At 44.3% G+C, this 26,370-nt stretch overlaps 1 protein-coding gene and 1 pseudogene across 4 annotated transcripts in view; both read right to left on the bottom strand.

The window, feature by feature from the left end:
• Positions 1 to 2,745: 2,745 nt before the first annotated feature.
• The window catches only part of CEP89 (centrosomal protein 89), a 56,768-nt gene continuing 33,143 nt past the window's right edge, over positions 2,746 to 26,370 (bottom strand). For 3 of the 4 annotated variants that reach the window (XM_036275531.1, XM_036275533.1, XM_036275532.1), the window contains 6 exons: positions 24,876 to 25,056; positions 21,682 to 21,849; positions 20,989 to 21,130; positions 17,907 to 17,996; positions 11,722 to 11,891; positions 2,746 to 3,080 (listed from right to left, as the gene is read on the bottom strand). In XM_036275531.1, coding sequence (XP_036131424.1) covers positions 2,843 to 3,080; positions 11,722 to 11,891; positions 17,907 to 17,996; positions 20,989 to 21,130; positions 21,682 to 21,849; positions 24,876 to 25,056 — 989 coding nt within the window. In that variant the 3' untranslated portion in view covers positions 2,746 to 2,842. Of the gene's footprint in view, positions 3,081 to 10,339; positions 10,490 to 10,774; positions 10,848 to 11,721; positions 11,892 to 17,906; positions 17,997 to 20,988; positions 21,131 to 21,681; positions 21,850 to 24,875; positions 25,057 to 26,370 lie in introns of those variants that run through there. The other variant, XM_036275535.1, reaches the window with a different exon arrangement.
• On the bottom strand, positions 23,418 to 24,833 carry LOC118638745 (annotated as a pseudogene).

The raw sequence follows: 26,370 nt of genomic DNA, 5'->3' as shown, positions 1-26,370 counted from the left end.
AGAAGGCAGCAGGGAAAGAGGAAGACCGAACACGAGGTGGATCGACTCCATAAAAGACTCCACTCGCCTGAGCCCACCGGAGCTGAGCAGGGCTGTGAGGACATCACTCATCCACAGGGTCCGCGGGAGTCGGGCCCAACTCAATGGCACACCAAATACACATACGTATGTAATGTAAACATCCCTAGTGGCCACATTTTATTAAAAGTGAAAAAAAAAAAAGTGAAATCAATTTTAATTATTTAACCCAGTAGATACAAAATATCTCAACATAAAACCAACATAAAAATCACTAGTGAGCCCTGGCCAGTTTACCTCAGCAGTTAGAGCATCAGCCCTCAAACTGAAGGGTCACGGGTTTGATTCTGGTCAAGGGCACATACCTGGGTTGCAGGTTCAATCCCCTGGCCCTGGTCAGGGTCATGCAGGAGGCAACCAATCGACGTCTCTCTCTCTCTCTCTCTCTCTCTCTCTCTCTCTCTCCCCCCTACCCCCTTCCACTCTAAAAATCAATGAGCCCTGGCCAGTTTGGCTCAGCGGTTAGAGCGTCTGCCTGCGGTCCGGAGAGACCCGGGTTCGGTTCCCGCTAAGGGCATGTACTTCGGTTGCAGTATGTCCCCGGCCCTGGTTGGTCGTGCGGGTGGCAGCCACTCGATGTGTCCCTTCACATCGATGTTTTTCTCTCTGTCCCTTCCTCTCTCTCCCTCCCACTCTATCTGTACAAAAAAATGGAAAAATATCCTCGGGTGAGGATAAAAAAATAAAATAAAATAAAATAAAAATTAAAAAAAAATAAAAATCAATGAACAAATCTCCTCGGGTATGTAACAACAACAAAAAATTACTAGTGAGATATTTTACATTCTTTTTTTCATACTAAGTCTTCAAATTATGGTGTATATTTTATGCTTATAGCACATTTCACTTTGGGTTATTTTCATCAGAAATGATCAATATTTAGACGTCATAAAATCTGTAGAAGAGTGAGGCCGTGTTCGCATGGGCTCTAAGGTTTCCTCTGGGCAGAGACCCACTGGCTCTGGAAACTCAGGGCTCAGGTCCGGCCCAGATGTTCTCTTCCGAGCGCACGTGGGCTGTCACTACATCTGTTTGCCATCCCAGTTCTCAACAAGCAGCGCAGGGATGCGCACTGATGGTACATTTGTGCAATAAAAAAATCAAAACCAACAGAATTCAGAAGTGTCTCCTTTCTCCTTAGAGTTCGATAACCTCACCACTCTAAAGAGAAGGAAACTTTTGGGAAAGGGTGGCGTCTCCCCTTCTTCTCAGAGACCGAGATGAAAAACTGCGGACAGACAGCCTCTCACCTGCTCTCACGCCAAACTCACACCCCAAAACCCAAAATTGTGCCCCAACCTGCTCTGTCCACTCAGTCCTCCCCAGGACTGCTGCTCAGTGGTACCAAAGGCAGCGGGGCCGTTCGAGCTCCTGGGTCGTGTCTGATCGCTGTGTGCCTGGGGTCACTTTCAGCTTGACCAGGACCTTTCTCCAGCCAGATAAAGCCTCCCCAGGGTCAAGAAAGAGTGGAACGGGTCCTGCTCTGACCAGACACCTGCATGACGAATCGGAACAGGTGCCCCCTTCTGAGCAGTCCAAGGTCTCCGTGGACCGTGGACCGGTCTGGCCTCACTGCCCACCCCAAACCCCAGGCCCAAAGCCCCTCCTCCGCTCCTGAGTTCTTGCCTCTGCTCCCCTCCCTCTGTCCTCCAGCTCCTGAGCCCCAGCCCCTCCTGCAAGGCCAGGGTGTTAGTCTCTGCCCGAAGCCCCTCACACACGGCACGGGAGCCCGGTCCCGCCGGCCCCTCACACACGGCACGGGGCCCGGTCCCGCCGGCCCCTCACACACGGCACGACGGCCCGGTCCCGCCGGCCCCTCACACCCGGCACGGGAGCCCGGTCCCGCCGGCCCCTCACACACGGCACGGGAGCCCGGTCCCGCCGGCCCCTCACACACGGCACGACGGCCCGGTCCCGCCGGCCCCTCACACACGGCACGGGGACCCGGTCCCGCCGGCCCCTCACACACGGCACGACGGCCCGGTCCCGCCGGCCCCTCACACACGGCACGGGAGCCCGGTCCCGCCGGCCCCTCACACACGGCCACGACGGCCCGGTCCCGCCGTGCCCCTCACACACGGCCGACGGCCCGGTCCCGCCGGCCCCTCAACTACACGGCACGACGGCCGGTCCCGCCGGCCCCTCACACACGGCACGACGGCCCGGGGTCCCGCCGGCCCCTCACACACGGCCCGACGGCCCGGTCCCGCCGGCCCGCACACACGGCACGACGGCCGGTCCCGCCGGCCCCTCACACACGGCACGACAGGCCCGGTTCCCGCCGGCCCCTCCCACCCGGCACGACGGCCCGGTCCCGCCGGCCCCTCACACACGGCACGACGGCCCGGTCCCGCCGGCCCCTCACACACGGCACGACGGCCCGGTCCCGCCGGCCCCTCACACACGGCACGACGGCCCGGTCCCGCCGGCCCCTCACACACCGCACGACGGCCCGGTCCCACCAGCGCCCCGCCAGCCGTCCCCTCTGGTGCCTTCCAGGAGCCCAGAGAGGGGCCAGCTCATCAGGTCCCCTGTCAGCCTGAGCAATGGGTCTCGCGAAGCTTTCTCAATGGCTGTGTGGCCAGAAGACATGCGGGGGTTAAAATACAGGTTAGTGGTACGTTATTAAAATAAAGCAAAATGTGACAATGGATTACATTCCGAGGCAGTTTATTTCTTCCTAGCCCTGAGTAGAAAACACACTGCAGGTAGGTGGCAGTTGGCCGTTCCCTGCCCCGGCCAAGGGGACCTTTCCGGCAGGGGCCTAGCCCAGGGGCTCCCGCAGGCCCCGGCGGGTGGTGGGAGGCGGCTTCATGTCACAGTAGCTGAAGTGGCCCCCTAGCACGTCTCCCTGCGAGAGGCCGGCGAGGCAGGGGTCCTCGCGAGCTCGCGCCTTGTCCCCCACGCCTGTCCTCTCCAGTGTGGCCTGCAGCAGTTCTCGGATCCTTCGGTTCTCCTTGGAGGTGGACTCCCAAACAACTTCGAGCTCTCCTTCTATTGTTCTGAGAGAAATAATCAAAGCAAAGGAAACGTTTAAAATAGCAAAATGAAAAAATATGGCGAGAGCCTCCGGAATCCTAAAGTGGCAAGAACTCAAATGGAATATGCTTAACATCAGAGAGCAGAGCCTGTGGGGCTCAGGCTCTGGAGCCAGGACCCCCAGTGTTGAAGGAAACACCCAGGTCCCCTGGAAACAGAAAGAAATACTAAGGCACAGGCTGAAAACAACTCCCTACCTTTCCCCTCTAAAGGTTGCCTTTTCCTTTATTTTGGCATCAATGCACATACCTTGTTTTTCTTTTTTCTTTTCTTTTTTTTTTTTATCCTCACCCGAGGATATTTTTCCATTTTTTGTACAGATAGAGCGGGAGGGAGAGAGAGGAAGGGAGAGAGAGAGAGAAACATCGACGTGAAGGGACACATCGAGTGTCTGCCACCCGCACGACCAACCAGGGCCGGGGACGAAGTGCAACCGAAGTACGTGCCCTTAGCGGGAACCGAACCCGGGTCTCTCCGGACCGCAGGCAGACGCTCTAACCGCTGAGCCAAACCGGCCAGGGCCATACCTTGTTTTTCTATAGGATTAACATGCCTAAAAATAAAATGTAACTGAAGTGGTTGACCGGTAGCAGAATGGCCTGGCCGAGGGCACCCATGTGGCATGGCCCTCTAGGCTGCTCCACTGTCCCCTCTGCGACCTGGACGGCACGCGGGCCCCTTTCACAGGCACCCAGCCAGCCAGCCACTTACGGGTGAGCGGGAAGAAGGAAGCCAGAGAGGAGTGGGCCTCATAACTGAGGACACAGAACACTGGCATAGACCACACGTGCCTTTGGGCTTTGGTTTTCTTTTTCAAGTTTTTATGGTAAATTGTTAGGTCATTCATTTGAGGTTTTTACTTGTTTCTTGAGACAGGCCTGTAATGATATAAATTTCCCCCTTATTACCACTTTTGATATATTCCCTAAATATCATCCTTATATGTCTCTATGTATCTTTTGAGCTCTTTTATTTTCTTTTTTTTTTCTCCTACCATAAACAGTTTGTTTCAGTAATGATCAGTGTGATTTCAATCTTGAATGTGTTGAGGCTAGTTCTGTGTCCCAATATATGGTCTATCCTTGAGAATGTTCTATGTGCATTAAAGAATGTATATTCTGGGATGAAAAGCTCTGAAAATATTAGTTATGTGCATTTGGTCTAATGCGTTATTTAAGGCCAATATTGCTGCCTTATTCATTTTCTGTTTGGATGATCTATCTATTTTTGTCAATGGGGTATTTAAGTCCTCTACTATGATTGTGTTTTTGTCAGTTTCTCTCTTATTTCTGTTAGTAATTGCTTTATATATCTTGGTGCTCCCAGGTTGGGAGCATATATATTGATAAGTTCCCTTTATCATTATAAAATGTCCACCTTTGTGTCACTACCCTTTTTATCTCGAAATCTATTTTGTCTGATCTAAGTTCGGCGACCCCTGCTTTTCTCTGGATGCCATTTGCTTGGAGAATCATTTTCCGTCCTTTCCCTGAGTCTGTGTTTGTCCTTGCAGCTGAGACGTGTCTCCTGATGGCAGCATATAGGTGGATTTTGTTTTGCAATTCAACCCACTAGTCTGTGCTTTTTAATTGTTTTGTTTGGTCCATTTACATTTATTGGCATACAAGGACTTCCTACAGCCATTTTATCTTTGGGCTCTGTGTCCCCGCTGTTTCTTTGCCCTTGTGTTTTCATCTGTTGTTTTAATTTAGAGGAATTCTCTGGTCCCCCCCCCCTTTGTTTCCTCTCTCTCTCTCTCTTTTTTTTTTTGTTAATCCTGAGGATCTTTTTCCATTGATTTTTAGATAGAGTAGAAGGGAGGGGGAGAGACACACATCGGTTGGTTGCCTCTTGCAAGACCCCGACTGGGGCCGGCGATCGAACCTGCAACCCAGGCACATGCCCCGACCAGGAATCAACCCCGAGACCCTTTGGTCCATGGGCAGACGTTCCAACCACTGAGCCAAACCGGCAGGGCTCATTTTATTTTTTTGCTCTCAATTCTCTCCCTTCTTCCACATGAGTCATGTCCAGATCGCTACCTTCTGTCATGAATATGGTCCTCCATCTGGTCTGCTCTATTTCCTGAACTTGCGAGTTCATTCTTCATCTCTTCTGTTGAGTTCTTCAGCCCCAGAATTTTTTTTTTTTTGGTGTATTTTTTTTTATCGTCTCAGTCTCTTTGGTGAAGTACTCCTTTGGTTTATTGATTTGATTTCTGAGTTCATTAGATTGTCTGAGTTTCTTCTTTCACATTGAGTTTTTTTCAGAACTGCAATCCTGAATTGTGATTTAAAATGCATACTTCTATGTCTTGAAGTTTACTTTCTGAAGACTTTTTCATTTTCTTTCTGAACTCCCTTGTTACCTTCGTTATTCACTGTGTTAATGGACTGTTTCTCTGCCCAGGCACTTGTGGGAATAAAATCTGCTTTTTAAAGAATTTTACACTATTTAGCAGGCTGATAAGTAGAGAAGTCTTTCTTTGTTTTCCTGTTTTGTCTTACCTGCACTGCTGGGGCTTCTGGGATCTCTGTGGGCTGTCCCCCACAGAGCTGTCCCCTCAGCTGTGGGAACTGCTCCTATTCCCCAGGAGGTGGTGCTCCCTTTATGACCTGGTTGCCTGCCTTGGGCCACCACTGCCATGGGCTAGACAGGGCAGACTACGGTCTCCGGTGTGGCCCTGGCGCCACCTTCCTATAACCAGTAGCTGCTGCAGGGCTGCTCTGAGTCGACCCAAATGCTACTACTAGGCTGTGCCTGGGCGGGTTGAGGAAGGGGGAAGTGAGTTTGCCCATCCTGGTTCTGTTCTTCCTTGTGGATTTAGTTGCAATGAGTATAGACCACTCACGCTAGAAAGTTTTTCTCAGCCCTTTTGTGATCTGTTGAGTGAAGATTTTGTTGCCTGGGAGGCCTCCAAGATATGGGGTGGGCGGATTACCCGAATGTGGAAAACTTGGTTCAATGCTCGTGGGCTTTGAGTGCCCTTAGGGGGAACCAAACCCGGGCGTCTCTGGTCCACGGGCCGATGCTCCAACCACTAAGCCAAACCAGCCAGGGCCATGTCAATGTGTGTCAACCATCCAGGCCTGATTACAAGTTTCCCCTCCAGTTTGGTCCGCCCAGTGCAGGCTGCACCCCAGCTCTTCACTTCTTTCACGCTCACTGGGGCTGCAGCAAGCATGGGGCTGCATGTGGCATCTGTCTCTGTCCTTCTCCCTCCCAGACCTGTCTGCTGTTCATTCACCTTCAGATGTCTCTGTGCAATAGTTCAGACATGCTTATGTGTTGTGCAGAGAATGCTGTGTTGAATTGTAGCTGTTCAACTTACAACTTTCAGGAGAGAGACTTGGAGGTCCTCTCATCTGCCATGCTGCTGACATTGTTGCTTGAAAAGTCTATTTTGAAAATGAATAGCCCTGGCTGGGTAGCTCAGTTAGTTAGAGCATCATCCCCATACGCCAAGGTTGAGGGCTCCATCCCCAATCAGGGCACATGCAAGAATAAACAAATGATGCATAAATGAGTGGAACACCAAAATGATGTTTCTCTCTTTCTCCCTAAAAATCAATCAATAAAAATTTTAAAAAATTATTAATATAATTGAAGTGGCTTTGGGTTGGAAATACTCTCTGTCACCAAAGAGAAGCAAAAGCAAATCTCTGGAGAAAAACATCCTCAATCCAGACCATCAGGATTCCACAGATTAAATTCAATATATGATTTCAGAGTTTTAAAAAAATTACTGTATATACAAGGAAATAAGCCACAGAGGATAAGAGTCAACAAAACCAGGTTAATGCTCCCCAGAATTTCACATATTAGAAAACCCACATACAGAATATAAAATAACTTATAAGCCCTGGCCAGTTTGGCTCAGCAGTTAGAGCGTCAGCTTGTGCACCAAAGGGTTGTGGGTTTTATTCTTGGTCAAGGGCACGTACCTGGGTTGCAGGTTTGATCCCCAGCCCTGGTGGAGGTCATGCAAGAGGCAATCAATTGATGTGTCTCTCTCACATCAATGTTTCTCTCTCTCTTTCCCTCCCTCTCTTCTTTCCACTCTATTTAAAAAGCAATGGAAGCCCTGGCCGGTTTGGCTCAGTGGTTAGAGCATCGGCCTGCGGTCCGGAGAGACCCGGGTTCGGTTCCCGCTAAGGGCATGTACCTCGGTTGCAGTTTATCCCCGGCCCTGGTTGGTTGTGCCGGTGGCAACCACTCGATGTGTTCCTTTCACATCGATGTTTCTCTCTCTCTCTGTTCCTCTCTCTCCCTCCCACTCTATCTGAACAAAGAATGGAAAAATGTCCTCGGGTGAGGATGATAAAAAAAATAAATAAAAAAAATAAATAAATAAAATAAAAAGCAATGGAAAAAATTCTCGGTGAGGATTAAAAAATAACAATAACAACTTATGAACAAAATGATAAAAAATGATATATTAAAAATAGGCAAAGACAAAGAATTTATTTTTAAAATGGCTAGATTTTCAAAAGTACAAAATAGAAGTTCTGAAAGTAAAATATACAGTTGTTGAAATAAAAAACTCAGTGGCTGGGTTAAACAGTGGATTGACATTGCTGAAGAGAGAATTAATGAACAGGAATACTGAGCACAGTAATGACCCAGAATGTAGACCTAGAAAATGAGGAGATGGAAAACTTAAAAGGTAAGGCACAGCCCTGGCCAGTGTGGCTCAGTTGGTTGGAGTGTCGTCCTATATACTGAAAGGTTGCAGGTTCGATTCCCAGTCCTAGGTTGCAGGGTACATACCTAGGTCTTGGGTTTGATCCCTGGTCGAAGCACCTATAGAAGGCAACCAATCAATGATCTCTCTCACATTGATGTTTTTCTCTCTCTCTCACCCCCCCCCCTTAAAATCACCTTTCTACAGTAATAAAAGACACAAAATTACAGATATATTAACTTTACAAAGTAGATAGTATAAAGAAATTCATAGTTAAACAAATAATGAAACTGCAGGATACAACAAACAGCAGAGATATTAAAAAGACAAGAGAAAAATGGACCTTAAAAAAAAAAAAGACAAAAGACACCATAACAACAAAAATGAAACAGAGAAGACAACGGAATATGCTGAGAAAAAAAGCCTGTCAAAGTAGAATTCTATACCCAGCAAAAATCATCTTACAAGAATGGCATCAAAATCCAGTGTTTTCAGATAAACAAAAACTAAGAGAGCTTACTCCCTACAGGCTCTCATTAAAGAAACTTCTAAAGAATGTATTTTAGGAAGAAGGAAACTAATCTGAGAAATCAGGTTTGAGATGCAAGAAAGAATATGTAAAAAGATAATCTGAGATATTAAAATTTTTGAGTTTTTTGAAGCAAAAATCAATTCAAACTGGGCAACATCCAATCTGGCAGATAGAAAGGAGCTCCAAGGAGCTGTATAAAATAAAAGGATTTTATAGGCAGAAGAGGGCAAGAACAAGGAAGTTAAATGAGGCAAAGAAGTAGATTGGTTACTGGAAGGTCACTTTCCTTTAGGGCCTATCAGGTAGATTATGTAACTAGTGCTGATCAAGTGACTCCTGCCTGACTAATTTAAGACTCCACTTCTGGGAAAGCTGACACTGTAAATTTAGTCTTGGTTTGGTTGCATAAGCAACTCCTATTGTCTTGATTTTAACAATGAGCAAGCAAAGAAATTGGTAAACTGTAGGTAAATAAAAATAAACAACTATATAAAAACTAGTAACATGTGCCCAGCCAGTGTAGCTCAGTGGATTGAGTGTTGTCCCATGGACTGAGAGGTTCCAGTTCACTTGCTGGTTGGGGCACATAACTGGGTTGTGGACTTGATCTCCAGTAGGGGGCGTGCAGGAGGCGGCTGATTGATGTTTCTGTCTCACATTGATATTTCTCTCTCTAAGAAATCAATAAAAATATATTTTTAAAAAACCAACAACAGCCCTGGCTGGTTTGGCTCAGAGATTAGAGCATTATCCTGCTGACCGAAGAGTCGCGGGTTCAATTCCGGTCAAGGGCACGTACCTCGGTTGTGGTTAGATCCCCGGCCCTGGTTGGGGTCATGCAGGAGGCAACCAGTCGATGTGTCTCTCTCACACTGATGTTTCTCTCTCTCCCTTCCTCCCACTCTATCTGAAAGTCAATGGAAAAATATCCTTGGGTGAGGAATAAAAAAAGAAAAAAGAAATAAAAAACAACTAGTAACATTTAATTTGGAGTGGCTAATGACATAAAAAAGATCTCTCAAGTTCTCATTAGTTATATAACTCATTAGTTATATCTAATGACACTAAATAATAACAGCATATAAACTGGGGAAAGAATTAGATTAAAGCATTTGATGTTGAGCATTTGGGGGGACAAATGTAGAGATGATGATTACATTTATGTTTTTTTATAAAAATAATTTTTGTTGATTTTAGAAAGAGAAATAAAAACATTGATAAGAGAGAACATCGATTGGCCGCCTCCTGCATGCCCCCCCACTGGGGATCGGGCCCACAACCTGGGCTTGTGCCCTGACAGGGAATAGTACTGGTGACCTCCTGGTGCATGGGTCGATGCTCAACCACTGAGCCACGCCAGCCAGGCTACATTTATATTTTTTAGTGTCAAATATCTATGGTGAAATTTCAAGGGTAACCACTCAAAGAACAGAAACAGAATGTATAATTTTTAAACAAGGGCAAAAAAATGGAATGGGGAGAAAGTGAAAAATAAAGTTCTATTCTATTAATGCAGTTTTGTTTTTTAAATCCTTATCTGAGTATATTTTTCCATTGCTTTTTCAGATAGAGTGTGAGGGAGGGAGAGATGAAAGAGAGAGAGAGAGAAACACTGATGTGAGAGAGACACATTGACTGGTTGCCTCCCACCCGACCCCGACCAGGGCCAGGAATTGAACCGCAGCTGAGGTACGTGCAGACCCTTTGGTCGGTGGGCTGCACTCTAACTGCTGAGCCAAACCAGCCAGGGCTATTAATGCAGTTCTAAACCTCCTGTCTGGCAAGAAACTTGGTATTGGTTCAACTTTTTACAAAGTGACTCTTCATGGTGATAGAAACTTCTGTGACTCCAGAAACCATGTTAGGTAAGACTTCATTTTGCTTGGCATTAAGACGCATCTGGCTGATGGAAAACAGACAGATAACTGCATTCTGCATGGCATCAAATACTACCTATTTAGTAGGGGATCCTACTGAAACCTGAAGAAAATCACATCTGAGCGTCATTCTTCTTCCTCCGCAGGCATCAGTGCACATTCCAGTCTGCCAGAGGCAACACAGCCACTGTCCGAGGGGGGACCACCAAGTTCACCTTCACAAAGCGTTCAATATTCCCCAGTGTGTTGTTGTTGTTTTTTATCCTCACCTGAGGATATCTTTCCATTTTTTGTTCAGATAGAGTGGGAGGGAGAGAGAGAGAGAGAAACATCGACGTGAAAGGGACACACAGAGTGGCTGCCTCCCGCATGACCCAACCAGGGCCAGGGACAAACTGCAACCGAGGTACATGCCCTTAGCGGGAACCAAACCCAGGTCTCTCTGGACCGCGGGCCAACACTCTGACCACTGAGCCAAACCGGCCAGGGCTCCCCATTGTTTTTAATACAATGGCAGTGTTTCCTCTATAAATTTAAAGGATAAAGCTATAACTGATATAGTACCTTATTTCCACAGAGACATAATGCACCTCTGATATTATTACAATCTTCTAAAAAGAGGGGTTTTAATGTTCTCCTGGCAATAGAAACAAAAAAAGGAATAAAACATTTAATATAAAGTAGTACCTCCCAAGAAAATGGAATAAAACAAAAATATCATAGAGATGGAAAAGAATAAAAAAGGGAAGGACAATTAGAGGACTAGATTGATTTAGAAAGTCCAATATTCAAACCACAGAAATTTTTCAAGGAGGATTAAAGAAAACAAAGAACTGGGATGTAATGTACAGCATGGTGACTATAGTTGACAATACTGTACTGTACGCTAGGAAGTGGAGAAGAGAGTAGATCTTTTTTTTATCCTCACCCAAGGATATTCTTCCATTTATCTTTAGACAGAGTAGGAGGGAGGGAGAGAGAGAGAGAGACAGAGAGACATCAATGCAAGAGAGAACATCAACTGGTTGCCTCTAGCACGACCATGACCAGGCCCGGGGACAAACCGCAACTGAGGTACATGCCCTTGGCTGGAATCAAACCCAGGTCTCACTGGTCCACGGGCAGACACTCTATCCACTGAGCAAAACCGGCCAGGGCGAGAGAGTAGATCTTAAATGTTCTCACTATACTAACACCACATGGTAGTAAGTGAAGTGAAGGATGTGTTAACCTTATTGTGGTAATCATTTTGCAATACATACATGTATTAAATCATCACGTTGTATACTTAAACTTACACAATGTTATACATCAATTGCTGGGGAAATTTTAAAAAAGAAAATAAATGAAAGAGCAAACAAAAATCAAGACCAATATTAAATTCAGATAAAACTAAAATGAAAAAAACAAAATAAGCAATCAAATAAACAAAACAGATCTAGAGGGTTTTATTAAAACATTCTACCAGCATTTAAAATGCAAACACCTGAAGTGGGGTGGGGCGGTCCTACCTCTTCTGCTGCAGCGCCTCGTCCAGGACATCCTGCTTGTCCTGCAGCATCCGGTGGAGGTGCCTCATCTCCTGCTGGTACTGAGCTGCCTTGCTAGCAAAGTCCTCCTGCTGCTCTGTCAGACAGTGACTGATGTCATCCAGCCTCAGTGAAGCCAGCTTCTTGTACCCCTGGTGGAGGAGGAGGGGCCGGGTGAGTGAGGGGAGGCTGCTTGCTGCCCAGGTCAGTGACCCCATGGATGCCTTCATTCCCTGCCCACCTCCCTGGGCTGTCAGAAACCACTGAGTTGAGTGAGCCCAGATAGGTCTGATCTGGGAGGGTAAGTCTAGATCATAAAAGTCATACAAAGTAATAAAAATTTTTCAAGTATAATAAAATCAAATTTCTAATTTATATCATGCTATAAATTATTTCTATATGCTATAAGTAAAATTAAGACAGAAGAACCTGGCAAGATTTGTCATACTCTATTGGTAAAGAGATGACTGAGATAAAAGACTAATTCCATTATTTTCCTATTACATTTTTATTGCATAGTATTTAAGGTTACAAATTTCCCTCTGAGCACCTCTGAAAGTGTGGTCACATAAATTTTAACTTATAGTTTACACAGATTCAATTCTCTTTGGAAATTATGACATTCTGGAGGCGAGTTCAAGATGGCAGAGCAGGAGGACTCTAAGTTCAGCCTCTCTGAAGGGCACATTAAATTTATACCTATATATAGAGCAGTTCCTCTGGGAGACACCTAAGAGCTGCCTGAATAGCTTCTGCACAAAAACCAGAGAGGAGGGCTGCACAGAGAAGGCCGGGAATGGCGAGTGCTCTCCAGGAGAGAACTGTCCGTCAGTGGAGGAACTGGTGAGGGCCATTGTTCACACTTCTCCTGCACCTGGCTGGCAAGTGGCAGCTTTAGCCAGGTTCTCTGGTCAATCTGCGCGCTACTGTAGCACATCCCCAGCCCCCCTCGCAGAATTAGATCCCACAGAAACAGGACAGCACCACAGTCCACATAGATGGGGCCCTTTCACTCAGAGGTTGGTCCAGTGGGTGTGGCAGGGTGCTGCAGCATGCACTTACTGGGCTGCATGTGAATGTGGGAAACCCCCGCTCAGAGCATTGAACCAGCAAAATGCTGTGGTGCCCATGTGTAAAACTGTCCCATCCAAAGTGCAGAAATCGTGGGGAGCTCCTGCACATGCACAGGGGCTGCCTTGTGCGGAGAAAGCGTGGAGACAGTGGGACAATGCAATACATGCACTCAAGAGCAGCCCTGCCCAGGTCAGGTTCAGGCCACAGATGATTAAAGCAACAGGGCACACTGCATACATACTGGGCAGCACAACCCACACAGGACAGCCCTGCCGGGAGCAGAAGGACAAGGAAGCACTCCCATACCAGGCTGCCCTCCTGGAACTCACTCCTTCTGGCTACCAGGACTGTACGTACCTGTCCCAACTACAACTGCACTATCAAAAACATCTGGTATACAGATTGCAAGAAAGAGCTATTTCATCTGCCTCATAGGAACAAACACAGAAAGTCAAACAAAATGGGGAGACAGAAGAAAAGTTCCAAATGAAGGAACAATAAAAAATTCCAGAGAAAAACTCTAATGAAATAGTAATAACTTATCTTGGAAATAACTCATAAATAACTTTGCCTGATAAAGAATGCAAAGAAATGGTCATACGCATACTCAACAAACTTGAGAGTAAAACAGACAAACTCAGATAGCATTTCAACAAAGGGTTAGAGAATGTAATGAGGAACCAATCAGAGATGAAGAATATATAACTGAAATAAAGAATACTTCAGAAGGAACTGAAATCAGATTAGTTAATACAGAAGAATGAATTAGCAACCTGGAAGACAGAATATTGGAAATCACCTAATCAGGACAGCAAAATGAAAAAATAATTGTAAAAAGTGAGGAAAGGCCAGCCGGTGTGGCTCAGTGGTTGAGCATCGACCCATGCACCAAGAGATTGCTGGTTCAATTCCCAGTCAGGGCACATGCCCAGGTTGTGGGCCAAATCTCCCGTGTGGGGCATGCAGGAGGCGGCCAATTGATGTTCTCTCATCAATGTTTCTATCTCTCTCTCCCTCTCCCTTCCTCTCTCTCTAAAAATCAATAAAGAAAAAAAAATAAAATAAAAAGTGAGGATAGTATAAGAGGCCTCTAGGACAATATAAATGCTCTAACATCTGCATTACGGGGATTCCAGAGGGAGAAGAATGAGAGAAAGGGGCAGAAAGTATATTTGAATAAGTAATGGCTGAAAAATTCCCTAATCTGGGAAAGGAAACAGATTCAGGTCCAGGAAACACAGAGTTCCAAACAAGATGACCAAAGAGGCCCACACCAAGACACATCATAATGAAAATGGCAAAAGTTAAGAAGAAAGGGGCAAGACACCAAGAAGGAAACAAGTCCTGTACAAGGGAAACCCCATAAAAGTTACCTGCTGACTTCTCAGAAGCAACTCTGCAGGCCAGAGGGAGGGGCAGGACAGATTTACAGTGCTAAAAGAAAGGGACCCATGACCTAGAATACTGTATCTGGTAAGGCTGTCATTCAGAATTGAAGGAGAGATAAAGAATTTCCCAGGCAAGTAAAAACTAAAGGAATTCACCACCACTAAACCAGCTTTACAAGAAAGGTTAAGAGGTCTTCTTTTGCAGGAAAAAAAAGGGCTATAACCAGAAATAAGGAAATACAAGAAAGAAAAATTCTCACTGGTAAAGGCAAATATATAATAAACAGTAAATCAACCACTTAAAAACAAATATGAAAGTTAAAAGACAATGTAGCAAAATTAACTATAACTACAATAAATAGGGGATACAAAAAAAGGAAAGTATAAATCATAATGCCCAAAACATAAAGAGTGGAGGGGAGAGTAAAAATGTAGTGTTTTTGAAATGCATTTGAGCCTTTGCTGGTTTTGCGCAGTGGTTAGGGCATTGGTCTGCAGACCAAAGGGTCGCAGGTTTGATTCCGGTCAAGGGCACATACCTTGCTTGTGGTTTGTCCCCAGCCCTGGTCGTGGTCATGCGGGAGGCAACCAATCAATGTGTCTCTCTCATATTAATGTTTCTCTCTTTTTTTCTCTTTCACCCACACTCTATCTGAAAATCAATGGAAAAATATCCCTGGGTGAGGATTAAAATAAATAAATAAATAAAATAAAATACATTTGAACTTAAACACTTATCAGCTTAAAATAGATTATTCACACACACACACACACCCCTCATAACCACAAACCAAAAACCTACAAAGAATACAGAAAAAATAAGGAGAAAGGAATCCAATAAAAACACAAGAAAATGAAATCAATAGAAGAGATCAAGAGAAGAAACAGAAAACAACAAAAACAATAAAAAACAATTAACAAAATGGTAATAAGCACATACCTGTCAATAATTATTTTAAATGTAAATGAAATTGAAGCAGTAATAAAAAAACTACCAACAAACAAAATCCTAGGACCAGACCCTTCACAGGTGAGTTCTATCAAACATTTAAAGAAGTAGTAATACCGATCCTTCTCAAACTATTCTAAAACACCGAGGAGGAAGGATGGCTTCCAAACTCTTTCTATAAGGCCAGCATTATGCTGATACCAAAACCAGAAAAATACACTGAGAGAGAGACAGAGAGAGAAAAATTACAGGCCAAAATACCTGATGAACATAAATGCAAAATTCTTTTTTTTTTCAAATTTTTTTCTTTATTGATTTTAGAGAGAGAAGGGAGAGAGAGAAACTTCAATGAGAGAGAACATCAATTGGCCGCCTCCTGCATGCCCCTCAATGAGGATTTGGCCCACAACCTGGGCATGTGCCCTGACCAGGAATCAAACTGGCGGCCTTCTGGTGTGTGGGTTGATGCTCAACCACTGAGCCACACCAGCTGGGTGCAAAATTTCTTAACCAAATACTAGCAAACAGAATTTAACAATACCTTAAAAGGATTATATACTGCCTTGGCCAGTGTGACTCAGTTAGTTGGGCATCATTCCATGCACCAAAAAGTTGCTGGTTTGATTCCCAATCAGGGCACATGACCAGGTTGCAGGCTAGATCCCCAGTGGTGGGGCGTGCAGGAGGCAGCCAATCGATGTTTGTTTCTCTCTGTCTCTCTCTCATTCTCTCTCCCTCTCCTTTCCTCTCTCTTTAAAATCAATAAAAACCTATTTTTAAAAATGGATTATACACCATGATCAAGTGGGGTTTATACTAGGGATGCAAGGGTGGCTCAACATCTGCAAACAATCAATGCAATAAAATCCTATGATCATCTCAATAGATGCAGGAAAAACATTTGACAAAATTCAACATCCACTTATGATAAAAACTCTCAACAAAGTGGGTTAGAAGGAACTCACCTCAACTTGATAAACAATATATATCAAAAGCCTACAGCTAACATCACACTCAATGGTGAAAAGCTAGAAGCTTTTCCTCTAAGATCAAGATCAAAACAAGGATGCCCACTTTCACCACTATTATTCAATACAATATTGGAAGTCCTAGCCACAGCAACAGACAAGAAAAAGGGACTTTTGCCCTGGCCAGTTTGGCTCAGCGGTTAGAGCGTCGGCCTGCGGTCCAGAGAGACCTGGGTTCGGTTCCTGCTAAGGGCACATAGCTCGGTTGCAGTTTGTCCCCGGCCCTGGTCGGTTGTGCGGGTGGCAGCCACTTGATGTGTTCCTTTCACGTAGATGTTTCTCTCTCTCTCTGTTCCTCTCTCTCCCTCCCGCTCTACCTGAACAAAAAATGGAAAAATGTCCTCGGGTGAGGATAAAAAAAAAAAAAAAATTTAAAAGAAAAAGGGACTTTAAAAGGCATCCAAATTGGAAAAGAAGTAAAACTGTCACTAATTGCAGATGATATGATGCAATATCTAGAAAACCCTAAAGAATCCACCAAGAAATTAATAGAATTAATCAATGAATTCAATAGCAGGATACAAAAAAATTTTTTAAGTGTTTTTTTTTGTTTGTTTGTTTGTTTTTTTGGTTTTTTTTTCCTCACCCGAGGATATTTTTCCATTTTTTGTACAGATAGAGTGGAAGGGAGAGAGAGAGAGAAACATCGACGTGAAGGGACACATCGAGTGGCTGCCACCTGCACGACCAACCAGGGCCGGGGACAAGCTGCAACCGAAGTACGTGCCCTTAGCGGGAACCGAACCCGGGTCTCTCCGGACCGCAGGCCGACGCTCTAACCGCTGAGCCAAACTGGCCAGGGCAAGTGTTTTTTTTAAACGTATTTTTCTTTATTGATTTGAGAGAGAGAGGGAGAGGGAGAGAGAAATAGAAACATCAATTGGCTGCCTCCTGCATGCCCCCCACTGGGGATTCGGCCCACAACCTGGGCATGTGCCCTGACTGGGAATTGAACTGGTGACCTCCTGGTGCATGGGTCGACACTCAACCACTGAGCCACACTGGCTGGGCTTTTTTTTTTATCCTCACCCAAGGATATTTTTCTATTTATCTTCAGATAGAGTGGAAGGGAGAGAGAGGGAGAGAAAGAAGGGAGAGAGAGAAACATCGACATGAGAGAGACACATTGACTGGTTGCTCCCCACACAACCGCAATCAGGGCTGGGGATGCACTGCAACCCAGGTACGTGCCCTTGACCAGTATCGAACCTGTGACCCATTGGTCCGTGGGCCGACGCTCTAACTGCTGAGTCAAACTGGCCAGGGCTCCTTTTAATTTTTAAAACATCTGCATGGTATTTTATTGTGCAGATGAATCGTAGTTTGTTTAATGAGTGGAGAGATGCTGCTTCTGGAGAGGTGCCGTTTCTGCCAGCAAACTCTGTGCTGCTTTTCTCTATGAGTGTCATACACCTGCAAAATGCATCACCTTCTTTTAATTTAAAAAATTTTTTTTTTCCTTTATTGAATTTTAGAGAGATAGAAACATGGATGAGAGATAACATTGATTGGCTGCCTCCTGCATGCTCCCCACTGGGGATCGGGCCCACAACCTGGGCATGTGCCCTGACCGGGAATCGAACTGGCGACCTCTTGGTGCATGGGTCGACGCTCAACCACTGAGCCACACTGGCCGGGCTGTGTCACTTTCTTAAACATGGAAATCTGTACGCAGTAAGACTCTGTTCCCATTTGAAAAGGAATCTTAAAGGCTAAATGACCACTTACCTTGACTTTTTCCTCTAACCTTCCGATGCGAATATTGCCTTTTATAATTTTGTTGAGAACTCCATGTTTCTCACTTTCTAAACATGTGGCCTAAGGAGAAAGGTGAAAAGAAACACAATGGGCTCAGTATTGCAGAAAAATGAAAAGAATAAAAAGTTCTTCTGTGCCCTGGCCGGTTTGGCTCAGCCCATGGACCAGAGAGTCCCGGGTTCGGTTCCTGCTAAGGGCACGTATCTAGGTTGCAGTTTGTCCCCGCCCTGGTTGGGATTGTGTGGATGGCAACCACTCGATGTGTCTCTCTCATATCGATGTTTCTCTCTCTCTCTCTTCCTCCTTCTCTCCCTCCCACTCTGTCTGAAGGTAAATGCAAAAATGTCCTCGGGTGAGTATACAAAAAAACAAAACAAAAATCTTCTGCAAGGAAGAACCAGCCAGGGTAACTTGACTTACTTGAATACTTACAAAATTAAGGACAACATAACACGAATGCACTATGCTGTTCTGCAAACAAAGGTGCCAGGCACTATTTCCAAGATGGATGTCACTCGAAGCTGAATGATTCAGATTAATATCTACATGGGACATGAACTACTATGCCCTATAGATTAACTATTTCAAATGGTAAAAAAAAAAAAAATTGTAAAAGTGAGCATTTCTTCTAAAGTAGGCTAGTAGTGGCAATTTGATTAGCAGAAAGGAAAAATAAGACAAAGACAGTTAAATAACTAGCCACGAGTCACATAGAAAACCTATCTGAAAGGCAGAATTAGATATTAAGATGCTGATATTAATACAAGGGGCTCTCATAAGGCCCAAGAGACTGGCAAGGGGTCAGGTGGGAGCAACAGCAGCCAGTACCACCCCCGAACCCCTTCTAGAGGGGCTGGCCTTGAGGCTCCACAGGGGAAGGACCCTGTGGGGCCAAGGGGACAGCAGTGTTTGTGTACAGGTGGGTGGGCCAGGGTGAGATGAGAGGACCCCCCACCCCACCCCCATTTGAAGGGTCTGAAGACTCTCAACTCAGACCTGGCTTTTAGGCCATAGTAATAAATGTCAGGAGAGAAGGAGAAAACACATTTGATTAACAGTCATAATTTGTAACTTTTAAGTATTTGAACACACAGTATGTAGCCTCCATTTATATTTCTTTTTAATTTTTTCTAGAGAGAGAGAGAGAAACATCGATGTGAGAGAGACACATCAACTGGTTGCCACCCACACAACCTGGGCCAGGGACAAACTGCAACCGAGGTACGTGCCCTTAGCAGGAACCGAACCCAGGTCTCTCCAGTCCACAGGCCAGTGCTCTAACCACTGAGCAAAACCAGTCAGGGTTCCATTTATATTTCTACCCTGGGCTCATAAAGGGATGGACCTCAGGGGGACCGCTTCTGGGTCAGGGAAAATCTTGACATCACCATGGAAGCCTGGGATGTTCTCTGGCCCACGTGCGCCTGCATCCTGGAGGAACCCGTGTCCTGCCCTGCAAACAGTGGCACTGACACATGGCAGCTGGGTCCCCATGAATGCTTGCTAGATGAATGAGTTTGTTTGACAGTTTATGATTTTCAACAAGCCCCAAACGTTCTCAGCGTGGATTCAGAGAGTGCCAAAGTTCAGCACTGGGGTTGGGACAGTCACTTCTCAGGAGAGGGATCACTGGGTCAGGAGGTCTACATGTTCCTACCATCCTGTCAAATGGCTTATACAAGGCTCAGAGAAGGACTTAGAAATCACCAGTAATGTATAACCAGGCTTACCACATTTTTTTCTAATATTAATAAAAGTTCAAAACGGTATCTCAAGACTGGTAAATTAACATTTCTTTGATCACAAGTCAAGATTAACATTTTGTCCTGGTTGGTGTGGCTCAGTAGGTTGGACTTTCATCCCATGCACTGAAAGGGCACTGGTTCAATCCCTGATCAGGGCGCATACCCAGGTTTTGGGTTTGATGCCACAGGGGCATGTGTGAGAAGCAACCGACTGATGTTTCTCTCTCTCTCTCTCTCTCTCCCTTCCTCTCCCAAATCAATTTTTAAAAACAGATTTAAAAAAATCAACATTTCCCCCTAAGAGTTGGAGACTATTTATATTTCTTCCTATATAAACAATGGTTAAAATCTATGTGCATTTTCCTGTGGAGGAATTAACATCTTTCTAGCAAAAGGGAATAAGCCTGGGACGCATCCTGACAGACTCCACAGCTCACTCAGCTAGAGAGGGCCGAGGTACTTCCAAGTTTGCCCATTTCTGGCTCTCAGAAAGTCCTCGGGTCTCTTTTGTAATGACATCCATTAAATTGTTACTTCTGACCCTACACTATTAACATTGTTAAAATAAACATGTTCAAATGCACATAAGCAATGTGTGTTCATTGCAGAAATGTCATAAGACGCAGATCAGTACAACGATTTTAAGAAATTTCTTGTAGTTCTACCACTTGACTATCTCTGTAACATTCTGCAGTAAATCCTATCAGATTTTCTCAACACATATAGCTTGGCATAGCATCTATCTTCACTGTACATCTGTTTTAAAATCAGGGTGGAGACACCAGGGGTCATGTCCATGGCGTCACTCCTGCTGGCTATGTAAAGCGCCGCCCTCTGGGACCACCAGTAACTGACTCACTGCTCTTCCTTGGGGCCCGCGCTGTTAGAAACAATGTGGGGTGCATACACTGCCCTTTGAGCTCTGTCCTTAGAATGAACCCTATTTAACCTGTCTGTGATTCTTATGTCTCATCGTCAAACAGGGACTATATTAAGTCAGCCCTACAGAGAGAACATAAAGGTGCACCTGTGTGTAATACACCTGGTAACTACTGTTTCTATTTAGTCAAATGGACTAACTCCATTAATTTACCTTCTAAATTATCATTTGCCATTATTTATAAGTTAGGGTTATTTGCCTTTTAAAAGTATTTCCCTCTATGGTTGAAATATAAAATTTTGGAGAATTTGAAAATTTGCTGTCAAAATTTAAAAGATGAAGCTGTTTAGAGATGTTTTTTTAAAAAAACTCCTCAAATTATGTTTACATATTAACTTTCAGTACTGAAGTAACCGAGGATACTCACCAAATACATAAGATTGTCACGTTCCTGAGTTATGTTCTCTGCCAGGCCAACAAGATTTGCCAGGTACTGATGAGCAGACAGTTCGTTCTCCATGGCTTTTTCCACCTGCTTTTTGAGGACGTCAATTTTTTTTTGTGATCTCCTAAAGAGTCCCCCAAAAGGTGGAATAAAAAACTCATTAACCTAAAGGGCATAGTGAATATCTGTATTATAAAATTATGTTAGCATCTAAAGGTTACTCTTCAGCAATTTGAATCTGTAACTTTCAAGGTGAGAAATGGTAACTGAATTTAATTTTAAGTCAAGCATAATTATTGAGTCAGAGTCAAGCCAATAGAAATCACGAAATGCTTTAACACAATTAATAGGCTAATTATATTTTAGTCTATTGATTTTTAGGCTTATGTTCTAAAAGAGACTTTTGAAAAGGAACTCAGTAACCCCAAAGTAGACTTTTAGGAAATCGTTAGGAAAGAACTATAAGTTTCCGACTCTTAGAATCATCATCATAACTATCAGCGATATGCGAACAAACTATAGACTAGAAAAACGTTGGTTAAAGAGAAAAGCTTTTACTGTACTTATATTCTTTTCTATCTTATAGCCAATATTAGAAAAAGAAAAGATAAAGAATATTTTTCAACTTTCTTTTTTTAACTATTAAAAAAAGCTTAAGGAAAAATATATAAAAACCTATTTATTTTCTGTGCCCCTTGGAGTTCAGCTCCCAGTGCTTTGTTCTTAGCTGTCAGACTGTCCTTCTCTAACAGCAGATTCTTTTTCTCCACCTGCAGGACTGTCAACTTTTCCATCAGCTGCTCCATTTCAGCGTTTTCCTTCTCATCTTCCTTCTGCAGCCGGCTGATAACAAAAATATCACAGGCTTGTATCCAGGACACACAGGCTACAATGAGGCAGCCACTTGCCAGGCAAGTGGATACACAGCCCAGCTCTCCAGCCCATGGCGGGTTCCCTGAGGGCTCTGCACAAGGTCTCCCCCCAGCCCTTGGAGGACCTGGGATGGAACTCCTAGAAGACAGGAGAGAGCCCACGGCTGGGCACACACTTCTTTTTTTCCTTTAAATTAATCTTAGAGGGAGGAAGGGGGGGGGAGAGAGAGAGAGAGAGAGAGAGAGAGAGGTGAGAGAGAAACATCAATCAGTTGCTTCCCGCACACACGGTGACCAAGGATGGAACCCACAACCTGGGTATGTGCCCTGACCGGGAATTGAACCTGCCGCCTTTTGTTGTATGAGACAATGCTCCAACCAGCTGAGCCACACCAGCAAGGGCAGGGCACACACTTCTTTGATGGTAATAATCTAACAACCCCTTTTTCTGCCCATAGTTGTTGCTTATATCTGTGTATATATACTTTACACCCTATTCCTTCCGGAAAGAATTTAAGACAGCTCATTTTTTTTACATAGTTATAATTGCTCCTCCTCATATTCTAAGGCTAGAACAAATGTATATCATACTAAAGTCACTATGTTTTTATGATAAAAGAAACAAAAGAAGGGCATACAATTTTAATATATAATTCTGGCAAAATGATGCTCAAGATAAGTTATTTCTTTGTTGGTTGTCTTGGTCAATTTGCATGTAATAACCAGGCATAAACAGGTGGGGCTGCGCACACACAGGCCGCCCAGCATCCTGAGAGAGGGGTCTCTGTGTACAGGTGGGGTTTACTTCCTGGCTAGCTGGCTGGCTGGAGAACAAGCCTCCGGTTGTGTGTGTTTGGGGTCTGCCTCACTTATCATACAAATTCAGTAACTTCAGCCTGGGTTGGTTCTTTGAACATCCAGTCAGAAATATTCCAGAGAGTGCCTACTGCTTTCTAGTTTACTAGTTATAGTTAGTCAAAGAGCAGGGGACATACCTGGACAAAAAACACAGAATTGATGTTTGAATTAAATTCATCTTTTTGTTGTTGTTGTTAATCCTCACTCAAGGATACTTTTCCATTGATTTTTTAGATAGAAAGAATGGAAGGGAGGGAGGGAGAGAGAGAAAAACATTGATATGAGAGAGACACATCGATTGGTTGCCTCCCACATGACCCTGACCGGGGCCAGGGATCAAACCTGCAACCCAGGTACATGCCCTTGACCCAGAAATCAAACCCGAGACCTATTAGTGCTTGAGCTGACACTCTAACCATTGAGCCACATGGGCCAGGGCCGTGACATTACTTTCTTTCTTTCTTTATTTTTTTCCCAGTACCCCAAAAGTGTTTTATTTCAAATGCTGATCCCTGCCCTGTGATAAGAAAGAAACTTATGTTAGTTTGCTTCTTACAGTCCCTGCTGCAGAAAAAACTGGTGTCATATATTCTCTAAAACAGTGTTTTTCATCCAGACCCAGAAGGTAGATATAAAATGTGAAGAAGAAGTAGGTCCAGAGCTGTGCATAGCAGCCACCCACTGGGCCCAGCTATCAGCTGTGGTCATCGAGGATGAGACTTCTGTAAACACCCAAGCAGGACAGGAGAGAATAAAGGTAGTTCTGCAGCATGATGGAGATGGATGACTTCACAGCTCCCAGCCACCTCATGACCCATACTTCACCCCAGGAGGCACTTTTGCCATCAGGCTAGCTGAGGCTTATGGGCCTCTCCTTGTGGCTCTTCATAGTCTTCTCCAGGTTTCAGCTGGGGTCCAGGGATCATCACCGTCTTAAGGATAGGCTGCTTAGGGGGTGCCCATGGAGGGATGATCTTGCCATGCATTCTCCAGCTTCCATAAGGGTTTGCCAGGTGCTTTTCAAAGACAACATACTCCAGGACATCCTTGGGCACATCTTGTCCATACATCAATCTGCCAAACCGGTCATAGATAGTCAAAGTCTGCCGGGTATGCATGCGGATGGTGACCTGGCCATATATGTTGCCCTGGTTCACCATACTTGAACAGCAAACCTGAACCACTTGGGCTGGCTCTAAAGATTCTACAAAGCTCCAGTGGATGGTCTTATATTGGAGGTCCCAGACCATGTCCGGAAAACAGTTTTCAGTTGCCAAGGTATGAAGTCAGTCATGGTCTGAGTTGTTTAGACAAAGGTGAGCTTCAGTGAAGATATCCTTAGCTTTTTCAGGGAAGTCCTTTATTTTAAAATTAGCATCATATTCTCTTATCTTCTGTATTGACAACTATGATGCCACATTCTTCTTCAATCGCTCAGTTTTTTGTGCCAGTCCATCCTTTGAAAGAGATGACACCCGAGCATCACCCTCTGGAGGAAAATAGGTGTCAAAGATACCAGCTGTACAGGCCAGATGTATGGGACGCTCCAAACATTCTGGAGTAATGACCACTCTGTTTTCCTGCTCTATAAACTCCTTTTCTGATTTGTATTTGGGTTGGTAAGTAGGAGGTGTGAAATATTTTTTAGTTCTCACTGGAACTATAGCTATGGGCTGAGTCACCAGGACTGGCTGCTGAGACCACCATCCTAAAGCCCTGGATAAGCAACTCGTGACATTACTTTAAATGGCTGTGTTATATTCCATTTTATGGTTGCATCCTTTCATTTAACCAGCTCCTTATTACTGGATATCTAGGCTTCTGGTCTACTCCTTTAAATTATGTTTGGTTCTGAAATCAAGAAGACTGAAACAGTAGAGAAACATACACACACATATATATAAAGTGCAGAGTGTAGTCCTCAGGGACAACCATATTCTACTTTAATAATAAAAAAATATATATTTACCAGTCTTAGACTCAGACACCTGTCTTATGCAAATAAAATGACTCAAGAAGAGACTCAGAAAAAGACAGGGCGGGGGGGGGGGGGGACACACACAGAGCAAAGGCTCTCCACTCTGCCTATCACAACATGCGTTGTGATGCATTAACCCTGAAAAGACAGCAAGTCCTTACCTCTGTAATTCATTTACAATCGAAGCATGAACTTCCATGGCTATTTTGCCATCCAACTGCGTTTTCAGTTCTTGGCACTCGGCACATAAACTTTCCAGTTGCTTCTTGCTTTTAGTCAGCTCCTTTTCTTGGCTCTGTGTTTTAGTCTCCAGAAGCATTAGCTGTTTAGTCAGTTTAGAAACTGAAAAATAATAGAGATGAATAAAGACTTGGTACAAGAAACTTAATACATGATTATTGATTACTAATGAGAGCCAACTTATAAAAAATGATCTTTTAAGAATCTTTTGGAGATTTATAAATTAATACCAAAGTCTTTGTAAACTTAGAAATTACTGTCCCTATATTGAGCATTCACTAAATATAAATTCTCTTATTGAAGTTCAATATCTTGATATAATTGTTAAACATACAATATTTAACAGACGTGACTCCAGCCTTCAAGGAACTTTCGAAAGACTGAAGTTGTAAGTCACATGAGGTATGCGAGCATATGTCATGATGTTGTCCCTAAAACGGCAAGATTTTCAAGGTTAAATGAAACCAAGGATCTTGATTTAATGTCGGATCTTGATTACTGTAGAGCCCCAGCCCTCCATTCCGTTTCTTCACAGCACACCCGGTAAGCCTTAGCCCTTTCCATGACTAGTCATTAACCCGCTGAGGCAGCCAGAAACAGTGGCCATGCCTTGACTAAAGGTTACAAGGTATGGGTTTCCATTAAGCTAAAGATGATATCATAGCCCCGGCAGGTCTGGCTAGTGGTTAGAGCGTTGGCCTGCAGACTCAAGAGTGGCGGGTTCGATCCACGGGTGCGGCAGGCAACTGATTGACGTGTCTGACTCACATCCATGTTTCTCTCTTTCTCCCTCTTTCCAAAAAAAAAAAAAAAATCAACGGAAAAATATCCTTGGATAAGGATTAAAGGGAAAAAAAGATAATATCATGGCCTACTGCTGTGTTTCACTTTATGAGTTCTAAAGCAGAATAACCTCTGGCCATGTCCCTATGAAACCAGACTGAGGGACCCCAAAGTTCCCTTCAAGATAGGAAATTATGATTTACTGACCTTACCACATTCTTTTTTTTTTTTTCTTCAATTTATTTTATTTTTGTTTCAGATGTTTCTCCTTTTCTCCCCATTGATGCCCTCCTCCCAATCCTGTCCCCCCAGCATTGTTGTCTATGTCCATGGTTACCCATACAACTGCATTCTTCTTTATCCTTACCCGAGGACATTTTTTGCATTTATCTTCGGATAGAGCGGGAGGGAGAGAGGGAGGAAGAGATACAGAGAAAAACATCAATGTTAGAGAGACCCATTGAGTAGTTGCCACCCACACAACCCCAACCTGGGCCAGAGACAAACTACAACCAAGGTACATGCCCTCAGCAGGAACCGAACCTGGGACTCTCTGGTCAATGGGCCAACACTCTAATCGCTGAGCCAAACCATCCAGGGCTGCATTCTTTCTAAAAATATTTATTGATTGAT

Source organism: Molossus molossus, unplaced genomic scaffold (assembly GCF_014108415.1).
Source record: "Molossus molossus isolate mMolMol1 unplaced genomic scaffold, mMolMol1.p scaffold_m16_p_21, whole genome shotgun sequence".
NCBI lineage: Eukaryota > Metazoa > Chordata > Mammalia > Chiroptera > Molossidae > Molossus > Molossus molossus.
The sequence above is the reverse complement of the archived record's forward strand: the minus strand, read 5'-3'. Positions and strand labels throughout refer to the sequence as shown.